At 43.2% G+C, this 15,201-nt stretch overlaps 1 protein-coding gene across 8 annotated transcripts in view; it reads left to right on the top strand.

The window, feature by feature from the left end:
• Positions 1–15,201, top strand: part of RXRG (retinoid X receptor gamma) — a 198,291-nt gene that overhangs the window by 172,422 nt on the left and 10,668 nt on the right. For 7 of the 8 annotated variants that reach the window (XM_074389866.1, XM_074389868.1, XM_074389871.1 and 4 more), the window contains 2 exons: positions 6,523–6,667; positions 9,391–9,570. In XM_074389866.1, the coding sequence (XP_074245967.1) occupies positions 6,523–6,667; positions 9,391–9,570 (325 nt within the window). Of the gene's footprint in view, positions 1–1,047; positions 1,473–6,522; positions 6,668–9,390; positions 9,571–15,201 lie in introns of those variants that run through there. The other variant, XM_074389873.1, reaches the window with a different exon arrangement.

Below are 15,201 nucleotides of genomic sequence, written 5' to 3' on the forward strand. Positions count from 1 at the left end.
AGCAAAAGCTCCACAGGGGATCCTCCCTGCCCTACTCCTGCTCAGATGAGGATCACTCATTCTATCCAAATCCTGTCTTCCACAAATGAAGTAGCAAGACTTGGGGAGCCCAAGTGACTTGTCCAGCCTCACACAGCTAGTCAAAAACAGAGCCACGATGAGGACCTGTCCCTGGCCCGCAGCCCTGTGTTCACAACTCTGCATTTGCCTAATGCTGTGATATATGCTGACTTGAGCAGTGACCTCAAGATCTTCCTACTGGGTGCCAAGGATTAAAAGATGGATAATCAGTGCTCCCAAGGAATCTTATGGGAGAGGTGGCCGCATTATGCAGATACGCTGAACTTGGGTGCTGCATGTATGCTGTCAGGGGCAGACCTGAAGAGAGCAAAGAGAGGGACCTATAAATTGCTCAGTATATATTCCTTGACCCCAGTGAGGGTAAAAGTGCTCAGAGGAGTGGGGATGGGGAAGCAGTAGGGGTGTACATGCATTTATGCCACTCCTACCTACTGTAATCATCAGGGCCATTGATACCCTATGCTTCATAATGTGTGAAGTTGGTTTATTCCCTTTCTTTCCTGTGAACAGAGTTCAGGAAGGACAGTAAAATCTGGTAGTTAGAGACAGAACAGAAGGCCAGTAAAGTCTAACTACCAGTAAAATCTGGTAGTTAGAGACAAAGTACATTGAAGTTTTGGGATGAAAGTACAGTTTTGCAAAAGGCATTGACATTCATCCCAATAACTATTTATGTGGACCTACTGTGCATCAGGCTCTAAATGACAGTGTCCTAAGTTTTAGGGATAAGCACAGAATAAGGTGGGCAAAGTTTGTACTGTCATGGCACTTACACAACAGCAGGCAGGAAAGACAAAAGCCTAAGGAATAAACAAGATAGTTTCAAATAAAAATCATAGAATCTGAAAAGAAATAAAATAGGGGGAGGTGGTAGACAGATCCTGTGGGTAGGAATTGGGCAAGGCACCATCCCTCTAAGGCTGCTTTTAGCAACCACACTCAAGTCTGATTGAGCCAAGCCTGGCTAGTCAATTCATCCTCAGAGCTGTGTGAGTAGCAGGGCCACTACTCCTGGACCGTATGTCTGTACAGAGGGATTGGGGTTGAAAGGTCAGATGGAAGCTTTGGTCCTGGCCAACTGGGCTGTGTGCAGAGGCCAAGGCCAAGTTTGGCTTTGGGGAGCTATATTAAGCTTGCCAAGTGCTGGAGAAGCTCAACAGCCTGAGACCCTGAGCAGTGTTCTGGGCTTGGGCTCCGGAACCACACAGCAGCAAAGCTTTGCCCAGTTAACGAGACAACACCGGACCAAAGGCCTTGGTATTAGCTACAGTGAGCTGGACCCTGTGGATCATCTGGGCAGATTATTAATATGCACCCTGCCTTCCTTGCCCAGGACTGGGCTGAGAGTGATTCATGATGGAGGGATGTTCATTCTGTGACCTGGGTCTTGAGTAAGTACGATTTGGGGGTATAGGGAGGAGGAAGTGTCTAGGGGTGGGGGCAGCAGGCAGGGCCAGTCTCCTACTCTGTGCTCTGTCATTTTGTTGTTTGAGCTTCTCTTTTGGCAGCTGTTGGATTTTTGATCTTGAGGAGTAAAGAGATCAGAACTGGTACGATGAAGGCAGGAATTGTGCAATCTTTTGCAAACCACTGTAACTTGTTTCTGTTTCAGTTTCCTTTTCTTTATTGTGAGGTTACAAATATTTGCCCTGACTACCCTACAGGGATTTTTTTAAAGCATGTCAAAGGAGATGTGGATTTAGAATTCACTTCTCAAGGTGTGCATTGCTCTATAACAGTAACTTGGTACTATTATGATTATTCCCAGGTGATAGTATTATACACTTAGGTAATTCAGGTGTACTGTGTTTCTGAAAGGTTCTAGAGAAATTCATTTCAAGAAACATTTATTGAACCAGGCCCAGAACTGGGCATGGAAGATACCAAAATTGTGTATGAGATTCAATCCCTGGTCTGGGGAGTATCTAAGTGCAGTGATGCAATTTCTAAAGACATCAGTATATAATTGGGAAGATATTTATATACTTTTTAGATAATGTGATCTAGGAAACATTTCTCTCTCTCTCTCTCTCTCCTCTCTCTCTCTCTCTCTATCTCTCTCTCTCTCTCTCTCTCTCTCTCTCTCTGTGTGTGTGTGTGTGTGTGTGTGTGTGTGTGTGTGTGTGTGTATACTGCATATTTGTCTGCATGATGTCTGCTGGCTGGACTCTGAAATGGGCCTCACAGATCTTTGGGATACTGCTGTCTTTTTCTCCCCTCCTGAACTCTGCAGCCTGACCTGGGTTCTATCATTGCTAATTTCTGCATAGGTATTTATTGATAACCGAATTACTATCCTCTTAAGTCTGTCTGCATTTTTATAGAAAATAAGTAAAAATTGCAAATGTTAGAATTGGTATAGACTTTAAAGTTCATCTAGTCTGATGATTTAAAAAAATAAAGCCGTAAAGTCTTTTCTTCAGATGTAAGCATATTTGGAAGTCTAATATACACATAAGATAAAAGCAGATCTAGTTGAGCCAGGGACAAAAGACTTGAAGCCTCAACCTCTCTGCCCGCCAACGATACACACACTCACCTAGAAATGAGGAAATAGAGTCTTTGCTAAGTGAAATGACCTGATTAAGACGGCATGGCTAGGAAGTGGCAGGTTTAGACCAAACCCAGGTCAGAGATCCAGGCTTATTACCCCTTATGACAAAGGCCCTAACTTGATTAAGGCAGTGCCAGTAGAAGGATTCTGCGCCCTGGAACGGGAGCGCCTGCCTGCAGCCTAACCTTTGGTGGAAGGATTTGGGCTGAACACAGCTCAGAAAGGCAAGACTCAGTGTTCAAGGTTGGCTCCAGAAGCATCCAGAATGAATTTGGTACCTGGCTGAGTCTGCAAAAGGGAAGACAATCCAGCAGACAAGTAAGTTTCTTTCCTGTTCTCAGGAAGCAGTCAGCTTGCGTGCAGCAGCAGATAGGAGCTGCCTGGTGAATCCTGGCTCTAAAGTGCTTATTTCAGTAGACTGTTTCTAATGGAACAAGACAGCAGGGATTGGGGGACTTGGGGACCAGGCAGCTAATGGGTTTATGCTCTGATGGCTGCCTTTGATCTCATCTGCCATTGCTCTGAGCCCAAAACAAACCCCAAGCCAGCCAGAGAGATGGGGAGAGAAAACATCAACCCACCTGTCCCAACTGCCCCTCCCGCCACCATCCACTCATGAAGAGGAAGAGTGTTGGAGAGGGGCTGCTGGCTCCGACTGGGGAGAAAGTGCCTTAAAGCAAGTATGTTCCTCTAGGGGCTCCTGGCCAAGGAGGTGGGGAAGGAAGCTGCTAGGGCAGGTAAGGATTGAGGACCACCTGTCACCCAACGCAGACAAAGTGGTAAAGGAGGAATGATGGTTTAGAATCCAGGATCCTGGTGTTCTAGGTCCAAGCAGTCAGGCCTGGCAAGGTACCTAACCTGGTGTCCCGGCAGGTGCAATAGCCTTACATGTCTCCTTCAATCTTTCCTGATGTTCTGCCTCATTTACTTCACTGAGGTAATTTCAGGTCATTATTTCTCTGCTCCAAACCTCTAGTAGCTACTTATTGCTTCCCAGTCTAAATCTATTCTCCTATCCAGGCAATTCAGCTTCTAGGCTCTGTCATAGCCCACTTCTCAGCATTATCTCCCATCCATCCACCAGACATGTTCGCTCCACAAACACTTGGGCTTCCCTCTCGGCCTCTGCTCTCAAAGCTTTCTGCCCAACACTAGCCCATCCAAAATCCTACCCATTTTTGAAGGCTGTCAAGTCCCAGCTTTCTTCATAAAGTCTTCCCTGATCTCAACAGCATGTGATCTTTCCTTCCTAAATGATCCGAACTGATTTTTAATCTCATTAATGGCCAGTTGCTTCAGGCGGTGCCTGCATCTTCCCCCTTTATGGATCTCCATATTATTTCTGAATAAACAAAGGAATAAACTCACTTTAAGTCTCAATGTCCTTATCTGTAAATAGGAAGACCTCTAAGGGTTGTTGTGAGGATTAACAGAATTAATTAGCAATGAGCAACCTCTCCGAGGATGGTAGCAATGGCAATCATTACTCTCTGTGGTTGCTGCAGGCTGGTGGCAGTGGAGCTGGTCCTGCTGGAGATAGGGATAGGAGGAGAAGGAAGGGTGAGATCCCCTTGAGCCTCAGGTGATGGTGGTTTCTTCCTTTCTCCCATGACTTTTCTTGTCCATCTGAGGACTTGGGGATGGAGCCATGGTCACCTAGAGTGCTATCTCTATGGGGGCACCTGACCTAAAATTCTTCCATTTCATCAGTTGGATCCAGGTGCTCATCTGTTTCTTTGAGGCCCTTGAAGAAAGTTATTGCCTAGTAGTCACACGACACCAGTGGTTTTTGACCCTGGCTGCACATGAACATTATCTGGTGAAATTAGAGAAATGCCAAAGCTGGCTGAGTGCAGTGGCTCACGTCTGTAATCCCAGCACTTTGGGAGGCCAGGGTGGGCAGATTGCCTGAAGTCAGGAGTTCAAGACCAGTGTGGCCAACATGGTGAAACCCCGTCTGTACTTAAAAAAAAAAAAAAAATTAGCCGGCATGGTGGCATATGCCTGTAATTCCAGCTGCTCAGGAGGCTGAGGCAGGAGAAAGGTTGCTTGAGCCAGGGAGATGGCGGTTGCAGTGAGCCGGAGATCATGCCATTGTACTCTAGCCTGGATGGCAGAGGGAGACTACATCTCAGGGAGGAAAAAAAAAGAAAGAAAGAAAGAAATGCTGGAGCTAAGATCCTACCTGAGACTCATGGAATCAGAAACTCAAGACATGGGGTCCATGTTTTTCTTCAAAGCCCCCAGGGTTGAGAACCTATGGAAACAAAATGTTTTCCTATGAAAACAAAATGCTGGTTACAAGTTCCAGATGTCTTATAGCCTTCTGTAAAAAAAAGGGGGCGGTGCGGGAAGAAAGAGAGAATTCTTCAATCACATATGTGTTGTCATTTATTATGCAAATTAATTTTAAAAAATTAATAGTGATGTTGATTTCCAAATAAAGCACCGAAGGCTGTGTCTTTTCTTCTTTGTATCCCTCACAACGTTTAACCAATAGCCTCTGTTTGCCTTCTGCACTCAATAAATATTTGCTTAGTGAATTGAAAAAGCTAGTGAATTTAGAAGGAACCTAGTTTAGGCTCTGTAGTTTCTGCTTTATTGAACTTTTCTTCTGTCCCAAAGCCTTGAATAGAGGAAAATCCTACCTTTGATTCAGTTTGAGAATTATTGTCACTTTGGTTAGGCACTATGATTTAAAATTGAGACAGACCATGGGAAGTCAGTCGTTCCTAACCCCTAAACGTTTACCTCTGCTGGTAGTGCATACCCTGCACTACCTTCATGTGAACTTGCTTGTGAATGTTCTTATTTTCTTGTGCATGTTCTAACTCCTTGATGACATTGTATATTTTTGAGGAATGAGAGATATATTTTCTAGGTTTCTATTGCTGATTGGATCACTGGCTCAAATTTATTCAACTTACTTTCTTTGGTGAATACAAGACACTTAGCAGCAGTTCCTTAGGAATCTTCCCAAGAGCACTGGGAAACACAGAGGTGGTGGTGGGGAGCTGATATTAACTTACAATAAGGGATGAGGAAGGGATAGCACGAGATACATTTATACAGCCATTCAAATCTACTGACTCTACTACATGCTGGGCTCCATGAGGAAGGTGCTGAAAACACAAGGCAGACACAGCCTCTGGCTCTACAGATTTTACAGTTTCACAGGAAGATAATCTATTACAAACAGGTTTAAAATAGATCTCAGGCTTTCTACCCAATTTTTGGTGCTACTGCAATGATTTGGGTATTTGAGTCTGCGTTTTCAATGTGCTTGCAGAGATGACCATTACACATGTCCTTTTCCATTTTCACTGTGAATTCCTTCTGGGTGTGTACTTTTCCTTGCCTTTGTACCCCAGAGCTTGGCACAGTGTCTGGCATGCTGAGTGCCCAGGGAATGTCTGTTGATTGACTAATGAATGGATTTGCATTTTTTGCTTGGCTCTGTTAGAGTGTAAGGCTTTAGCCTGAGGGCCATAGCTCCTCTTGCAGCACGGCTGAATAGGCAGTCAATAGTTGATAAAAATTTAAAAATACACAGCTGACATTGTCCTAGGTGTGTAATTTGGCATGGATTTCTAGCTCAAATAAAACGCATGAGTAAAATGAATAAAAGCAGAGAGACTCTAATGGAGTTGTGTTGTTGTGATTTTTGGTTTAGGTTTTAGCTTCTGGAAATGATATTGTTCCTCCTATGACACTTTTTTCCCTCCCTTAAGTTCATCTCACAGATAGGCAGTTTCAAACACTCTGCACTTGGAAACTGTTTCTTGAAATAGAACTTGTTTTTTCTTGAGTATGCCCTCGTTGCCTTAGGCCTTGGGGATTGAGTTTACTCTGGCTCTGTGCTTTACAGTATTTTTTTTCTCTTGCAGCTAAATGTGGTCAACAGTGTCAGCAGTTCAGAGGACATCAAGCCCTTAGCAGGGCTTCCCGGGATTGGAAACATGAACTACCCGTCCACCAGCCCTGGATCGCTGGTTAAACACATCTGTGCCATCTGTGGAGACAGATCCTCAGGTACATGCAGAAGCAGACAGCCCGCTAACGTGCCCCAGAGAAGGGGTTGCCCACTGTCCACCTGAATACTTTGTACCCAATGAAAGGAAAGTGTCCCTTTAGGTTGGGCTAGATGGGAACCCGCCTGTACATTTCTGTCACTGCATTCACAGGCTACCGTCTGGGTGAATTTAAAGTATGGCTTTATTTTTTGAGGATGAGATTTACAGGAAACATTTCAGAAACCCCTCTCTGGAGTCACATTATTATACATGTATCTGAGAGAGAGAAGCTGTTGTGATTATCAAGTATTTTTGCTGGGTGTGGCGGCTGACACCTATAATCTCAGGACTTTGGGAGGCTGAGGTGAGAGGATTGCTTGAGCCTGGGAAGTCAAGGCTGCAGTGAGCCGTGATCATGCTACTGTATTCCAGCCTGGGTCACAGAGTGAGACCCCATCTTAAAGAAAAAAAAAAAGTATTTAAAAAAAAACCTCCCAAATAAGCAATTTTAAAAATAATGTCCTAATGTACAGGATTTGAAAGAACTATAAAACTGCAAAGAAAAAGTAAAAAATTACCCGTAAGGTCCCCAAGAAAGATAAACCCTTTAATATTTTAGCATATCTCCTGCTATAACATTCTAGGTTTTCAAGATGTTTTTCTAGGCAGGAACAAATGTGTTTTCACCATTTACTTTTGATTCTCTTCTCGCTTTCTCGGTTATTTCTTTCCTTGCTTCTTTCCTCTTCATTCTTTCTGTCCCATATTTTCCTCCCCACCAATTTTGAACACATCTGAATCTCCGATTTGACTATTTGAAGAATAATAAGAGGGGTGGGTTATTTTCTTTTCTATAGTTGCCCATGATGGCTAACTGAATATTTCCTTATCCTCTTACTGTCACCAAAGCCACTACAGAATATCACTCCATTGAAAGTTCCAGGCACCTAGAACTTACCTAGCTGAATGGCTGATGTTTGCTTGTTCTCAAAAAACACTTCCCAAATCATGCAAACTTGGCCATTGCCATAACAGCACATCACCCATAGTCCAACTGAGTGTTTTCTCTGCCATGATTATTCTAGTTGAAAGTCTATGAGGTTCATTTAAATATTGAAAAGCCATGGGAATGACTCTGCCAAACAGTTGAAAAATTGGTCCCATATTTCTCTAAGACAAATATTTCAGATCTGAGAGCACTAGGTTTTCTGGGCCCGAGATAAAATCCTGTATTTATCATTGCCATGAGTTCAGCAATGTGAGAAGCCAGCCTGTAGTATGGTCAACTAATGAGTCACAGGCTGGCTTTTCCGCAGGCAGCCTATCTCTAACCATCATTTCGTTGTAGAATGGCTTCCTCTGAACTGTGAGCTCCTGAGATGCTGGAAACCTAAGTGAAACAGAATTAGAAAGTCATGTCACTTCTGTAGCTCAATGACATCACATATTACATTCAAGAATTAGACGTAAATATGTTTTGAATGATTTGTTTCCTTATGTTTTTGAAGTTCCACAATTTCAATCAATCAAGCATAGTGCCTGGTATTGAGAAGACTTCTACCTAGAAAAAGTACTGTGATTGATTCATGATGGCTGTGTGAGGCTGGGCTTGGTGGCTCTCCTGACACAAATTAGCCACCCTGGCCTGGGGTAATTAAAAACTGCATGTGTGGAGCAGGTAATAAAGGCAATGAAATATGCAACAAATTAGTCTGGATAAAGCAAAATCACCTTCTTTTTATTTTTATTTTCCAAGACAGGGTCTCACTCTGTCACCCAGGCTGGAGTACAGGGGCTCAATCTTTGCTCACTACAACCTCTGCCTCACGGTTCAAGTGATTCTCATACCACAGCTTCTGAAGTAGCTGGGACCACAGGCACGCACCACCATGCCCGGCTAATTTTCCCCTTCCTTCCTTCCTTCCCTCCTTCCTTCCTTCCTTCCTCTCTCTCTCTTTCCTTCCTTCCTTCCTTCTTTCTTTCTTTCCTTCTTTCCTTTCTTTCCTTCTCTCTTTCTCTTTCTCTCTTTTGACTGGGTTTTACCATGTCAGCCAGGCAGTTCTCCAACTCCTGACCTCCAGTGATCTGCTTGCCTTGGCCTCCCAAAGTGCTGGGATTACACGTGTGAGCCACCATGCCTGGCTGAAAAATATCAGATCTTTATGTCATAGCTTGATTGTCAAATGATATAAAGATAAACCACAAATTAATTTCCTAAACAGGCAGTAGCACTTAAAAATTCATAGCTCAGAATTCTGTTTATAGTTTATAGTAAAGGACAATACATTTAAATGGGTTTCCTAAGAACTTGGGTTTCAATAATAGGAAATATCAGTTAAGTTGGGGTTCTTTTCCCACTAGGTAATATGTGACAAGCATATGTGTTTTTATTTATCATTTACACTAACGTTTTGAATGAAGGCAGGACATTTGCTTAACTATACCCAAGAGTTGCCTTCATAAAATAAATGTAAAGAAAGTCTTAGCCTTAGGAATTTTCTAATAATGCTATCTAGAATTAGTAATACAGAGGAAACACACAAGGAAAGGTGTATTTATTTGCTCTGTCTTAGTTTGGTTCCTGTGATCAAGCCTGCATTCTCTGCTAGTTGTTATTTGCTTTCTGTCCCAATGCCCAAGTGATGTGCCTGTTTCTCTGGGGAAGAGCCAAGAGGTTCTTTTGAATGAAAGATCCAAATAAACACAAGAACAATCTATGGAATGTTCTTTTCTCATAACTAGGAAAGCACTATGGGGTGTACAGTTGTGAAGGCTGCAAAGGGTTCTTCAAGAGGACGATAAGGAAGGACCTCATCTACACATGTCGGGATAATAAAGATTGCCTCATTGACAAGCGTCAGCGCAACCGCTGCCAGTACTGTCGCTATCAGAAGTGCCTTGTCATGGGCATGAAGAGGGAAGGTGAGACACGTTCAATTCCAATACATGTGTCTGGACAGAAGCATTACCTAGGGCAAGGGGACATGCAACTGCAAAACACGAGAAGTCATGGTGCCCAAAGTCATCCGAACCTCCATCCACTTCAAACTTCTTGCCCACAGGGCTCTAAAGAGAAGTCTGAATTGGAGGTTAGGATGACCTTGGGAACCATGACTTCTCATGTATTTCAATGTACCTTTGTCCTAGGAAATGTGTCTCTCCAGAGCAAAGAGGGCAAGAGGCATCTTTCTCCTCCACATTTACCCATCCTCTCCTGGAGCCCAGATGGTGATCCCCAAACTGGACCTTCTCCCTTTTTCTTCCAGTAGCCAGGCAGCAAGTCTTAGAGCCAAAGTTTCAGGGTCCTTATGTTGTGCTCTACCAATGGATTGTCAGACTGACCAGGGTGGAGGTGACTTTTCTCCTCTAATCCTAGGTCTCTCTCTGGGGAAAACTGCAGGCTTTATTTCACTCACTCAGCCTTTATACCTTAGTCTGCTTTAAATTCTTTGACGTTGGTATATTCCATCATCTTTTGCATTACTGGCATTACACAGGTCTGACATACCTAGCCTTCCCATTCAGAGAGACTACAGCTGTGTGTTGAAACTGTTACATCTTTTAATTTATACTGTGGTTTAGCTGGGTATTCTAGTGTCAGAGAAAAAACCTCTGAAGGTACTTTCTCTTCCTTTAGAAGATGGAAAAGTCTTTCCATTAAGTAACACAAATAAATTGAAGTGGGCAGTTAATTAACTAGCCAGCTCAAGCAGGGACATGGGGCTAGTGGTGAATCTTAATAGATTTTGGAGTAAGAAGGCCCTGCCTTTCTTTAGGAAATAAGAAGAAGGAGTTCAGTCAGACCCAGCAGGCTCCTCATTGTTGAGGAACTTCTTTTCTGTGAGAAGACGACATCTGACTGACAGGGTCAATGAAGAGGGGCTCTTTGTGTCCCCGCTAACAGGGAATGTCACTCACGAGAAACAAATTCTTGGAATCTTAACATGTCGAGATGCTAACGGTGGCCTTACAGAGTCACCTAATCAACTGTAACCATCCTCCACACGAGGAAACAGGCTCAGAGAGGTGAAGGGAGTTTTCTGAGGTGCCAAAAGCGGGCAACAAATTGACCCCAGGTCTCTGACTCCCAGATTGGCGCTGATCTGTGTCTCCTTCCTGCCAGGCTGTGAAGGAACTGAGGACAGCCCTTGCTGTGACATCTAAGAGCAAGAGACCCAAATCTTAGCCCCAGATAATCTGCCCCACACCCCAACCTGTTCCTCAAGCAGTCTTCCCCTTTCAGGAAATGACCACTTATTTTCCAGTTGCTCGGAACAAAAACCATTGACTCCCCTCTTTTTTCTTTTTTTCTTTTCTTTTTTTTTTTTGGAGATGGACCCTTGCTCTGTCATCGGGCTGGAGTGCAGTGGCGCGATCTTGGCAACCTGCCCTACCTGCCCCCCGCTGCCTCCTGGGTTCAAGCGATTCTCCTGCCTCAGCCTCCAAGTATCTGGGATTACAGTCATGTGCCACCACTCCAAGCTAATTTTTATAATTTTAGTAGAGATGAGGTTTCACCATGTTGGCCAGGATGGTCTCGATCTCCTGACCTCGTGATCTACCCGCCTTGGCCTTGTGATCCACCAGCACTCCCAAAGTGCTGGAATTATAGGTGTGAGCCACCGTACCTGGCTGACTCCCCTCTTCCTTCACACATCACATGCAGTGGGTGAGGAAATTTTGTCTCTTCCTCAAAATATGCCCAGAATCTTTCCATGTTTCACTATTTTTACTGCTACCCCCCCAATCCAAGCCACTGTCTTCTGTAGTGATCTACATAGCATCCTAAGACATCTCCCTGCTTCTTTGTCCTTCTACAGTCTCTTCTTAGCACAGTAGACAAAAGGAGGCTTTGAACAAGTAGATTGGGTCAAGGTACTCCTTTGCCAAAATGCTCCAATGTCTTTCCTTATCACTCAGAAAAAAAGGCAAAAATCTTTGTTAGGACTTAAGGTTGTACGTGGTTTGGATGCCCTGTTGTCTCTCAGCCTCAACCTTCCTGGCCTCTTTGCTGGTCCTCAACTACACCAGGGATGTGCCCACCTCAGGGCCTTTGCACTTGCTGTCTGTCTAGAATGGCTTCTTTTCAGGTGTCTGCATGGTTCACTTCTCATCCTTTGGATCTTGACTCAATTCTCACTTTCTTACTAAAGGCTTGCCTGGCTATACTGTCTAAAATTGTGCCAGTTGCCTGCAACCCTTCCTTGTCTCTTTTGCACAGCACTTATCACTATCTAACACTTATATTTATCTTGTTTACTCTCTGTATCCCTGAAAGCAGGGGCTTTGCCTGCTTTTCCTCCCCCTGCTTTATCGCCAGTGACTAATACATTGTAGCCGTTTAATAAATTGTTGAATGAATAGTTTAAACTGAATGCTGAAATTGGAAATTTTAGAAATGCAGGAGCTCCTAAAAATGACTCATTCATTTATTCACTGAGTATTAGCTGAGTGCCTACTCTGTGCTTACGTCATACCTGCTGTGGCAGTGGGATCAATGATGCTATAGATTGGAATACATGATATAAAATACCTGCTGATGAAGACCATCTTTTTTTCACTAGGATAGAATTGATACTCCCTGGAGCTTCCCCCACTGTGATTATCAGAACGAAACTAATGACTACAAGGGTTTCTCCCATTAACAAGAGTCCAGTGCCTGCAGGGTCATTGTTTTCCTCCTAAAACACTTGAGATAAGTTTCCAGTTGACTTGGAAAAATAACAGTTTTCATTAAGCTAATGATACTGATTTAAAAGAAAGCGAATGGCCTCAGTCAGAGAAAGCATCATTTTTATTTCTCTAGAGTTAGTCTTATCCATCTCTCAAAACTCAGGCTGAATATCTCCAGCTCAGGAACAGAGTGGTCAATAGGCCAAATGTTGGAAGTGTGATTATTTATTTATTTATTTATTTTATAAAAAGGAAGGAAAACAGGGACATGTGAACTGTAAGAAACTAGACAGTTCTTCTTGCAAATCTAGCACGGTTTGTATACTTTAATAGAAAATTGGACCCAGTTTTTGCTCCTGCATTTAAAAAAAAATAATGTGGAGAAACAGAAAGAATAATGAAAAGCAGAGTAGTAAAAATTAGGAGTGGGGAAGGACCTCTTAGGGAACTTTCTAAAGAGATCAGTACCATTTACCCTGACAAAGAGAAGGCAAAGAAGTGAATCAATTCCTCCTCTCGCTACGTAAGAGGCCACATTCAAAAGGCTACTGGATAGCCTGTCCTTCATCACCATCATTTCTGGTCTTGATTTATAGAATTTGGGGCTCAGTTTGCACTCTTTCTTGAGGACAAGAATAATAACATCCTGGAGCAGATAACAGAGAGATAATGGAAATCACACAGATAAAGAGATGGAACTGGGGTAGGCACAGAATTTACCTGCCTGGGACCAGGGGCCAGGACCTGTTACCCTTTTAGGATACATCATGTTAAAGATAGAGCGGACATTTTCTATTCTCAAAGGTAACACATCCATTTCCTGAAAGAAGAATCAGAGGTTCGGAGAGCCTAGGGACCTGCACCAGCTCACACAGCAAGCAAATGGCAGACCCGGTATAGGACTGGGATCCTCTGATTCTTGGGCCACCTTGGGAATTCTGGAATGTCTATTTCCATGATTTCTGGTCATATACATGTAGTTTCAAGACTGGAGAATGGATTACTTTAAAGCTGTTCCTGGGCAGCATTGGTATCCTTATGAGCCCTGTGTGGTCTTTATCAATAGAACAAGCCCAGTACCTTGGAGCAGCACTGCGAGGTTACAGATGGGCCCAGGAGGAGCCATTGTGGGTGCTTGTGCTGGCTCCACCGTGGCCTACCATATGCCCTCAGATATGTTACTAGTTTCTCTATGGCTCATAGTATGTCAGAGGGTTATCGTGAGGATTAAATAAAATATAATCTGTCTAAAATGTTGCGCATAATTCCTGACGCAGAGAAAGAGCTTCTTAAATGTTGGCTATTGTAATAAGTACAGAATAATCACATGTTGGATGAATGGTTAAAATCCTTTCATAAGGCAGGGGGTTGGGACTATTTTTGATCATCCAGGATTCCCTGGATGGACCCTGATGTGTGTTGTAACAGTAGCTTAGAATGTCAGACATGTAGAAGCAACCCACCAGTAACAATATATGACTCCTCGTTTACAACAGGAAGATTTAAGCACAAAGAGGAAAAGTGAACAGCAAAGGGTTTGCTCAATTAATGGCAAAGCTGGAATTAGAATCTAATTCCATGACATTAGGTTATTTTCTTTGAAGCTTGAAGGTTATTTTCCTTGAGTGTTACAAGTCTGTAGAAGAAATTGAGGACCACGAATGAAACTTAAACCTAGTTTGCTTTCCCTCATCTTTTAAAGTCAAGACAAATAGAAGCTCATAACCTACCTTTAAAAAATTAATATAAGAAGCATTCACGTTTCCTGGTAAATCCAACTATAATAAAAAATACATATTATGACAATCTACATGTTGTCAGTGAATGAAGGCTGACAGAGTGAGCAGAAAGTAAGCATGAGACAGAAAGAGGAAGAACAACAGTAGAGAGAGGAAGAGGCCAAAGAGGGAGCTGGAGAGATGAACCCAAGGGGCTAAAAAGACACAAAGGGAAAGAGAAAATGATTATTTATATTGAATTTTTTGTAATTGCTTCATTCATCCCTACGATATTATCTCAGTTAGGTACTGAAGAGTACCAGCCTTACCTAAGTACCAGCCTTAACTATTTCAGTTAATCCCTGGTTCACAGATAAGGGAACTGGGGCTTGCCCGGCTCAGTCATACGTCCAGTGCCATTTAGCAGGGAAGGAGTAAGAGTTATATGTGAAAAAGGTTTCTTTGACTCCAACGTACATGTTTTTTGCTCCTATTTTCCCTGTCTTCTCCTCGTTGTTCTCTCTTCCTTCCGTTTCCTCTTTTTCTCACCCCTGTTTTCTTGTCTCTTTCCCTTGTTCCTTTTCTCCTTTCTACCCTCCTGGCCTCTCTCTCAGTCACACAGTACCATTTGTGTCTTGAGGCTTTTTGGCATGTCTCCACTAAGCTTTGGAGTCTAAGTTGTGTTTTTGCAGTCATACCCTTCTCTGACCTACCTTGAAAGACTGATATGGCTCGCATGACAAACTAGATGTTCGGCATTGCGGTTCCAGTCTGTTCTGCAGCCTCTGTGGCTCGTTATCTCCTGAGAGAGTAGGAGGCACTCTCACAAGTGGACTACGGGGAGGAAGGGAGAGAGATCAGAAATAGGAGCTGCTAGTGGAGTAGCTGTCACTGAGTTTCAGGCTAGTCACCTGCTTAAAGGATAATTTTCTTGACTCTTGGGATGTAAAAAATGTGTTTTAATATTGAATTCTGTTTATTGCTGTTGTGACTAAGATGGAAACTACAGCCTTCTAGATGATGGAAACTAACTCAACAGAAACTTTTCTCCTGAAGGGCGTAGAATTGGAGGGGGCAGGGGTCTGCTTTTCAACCTAATGTATAGACATGGAGGCTTCTGAGAGTTGGGCTGAACCTTGATGAAAACCCTAAGCTTTGGAGA

This window comes from Saimiri boliviensis, chromosome 19, assembly GCF_048565385.1.
Source record: "Saimiri boliviensis isolate mSaiBol1 chromosome 19, mSaiBol1.pri, whole genome shotgun sequence".
NCBI lineage: Eukaryota > Metazoa > Chordata > Mammalia > Primates > Cebidae > Saimiri > Saimiri boliviensis.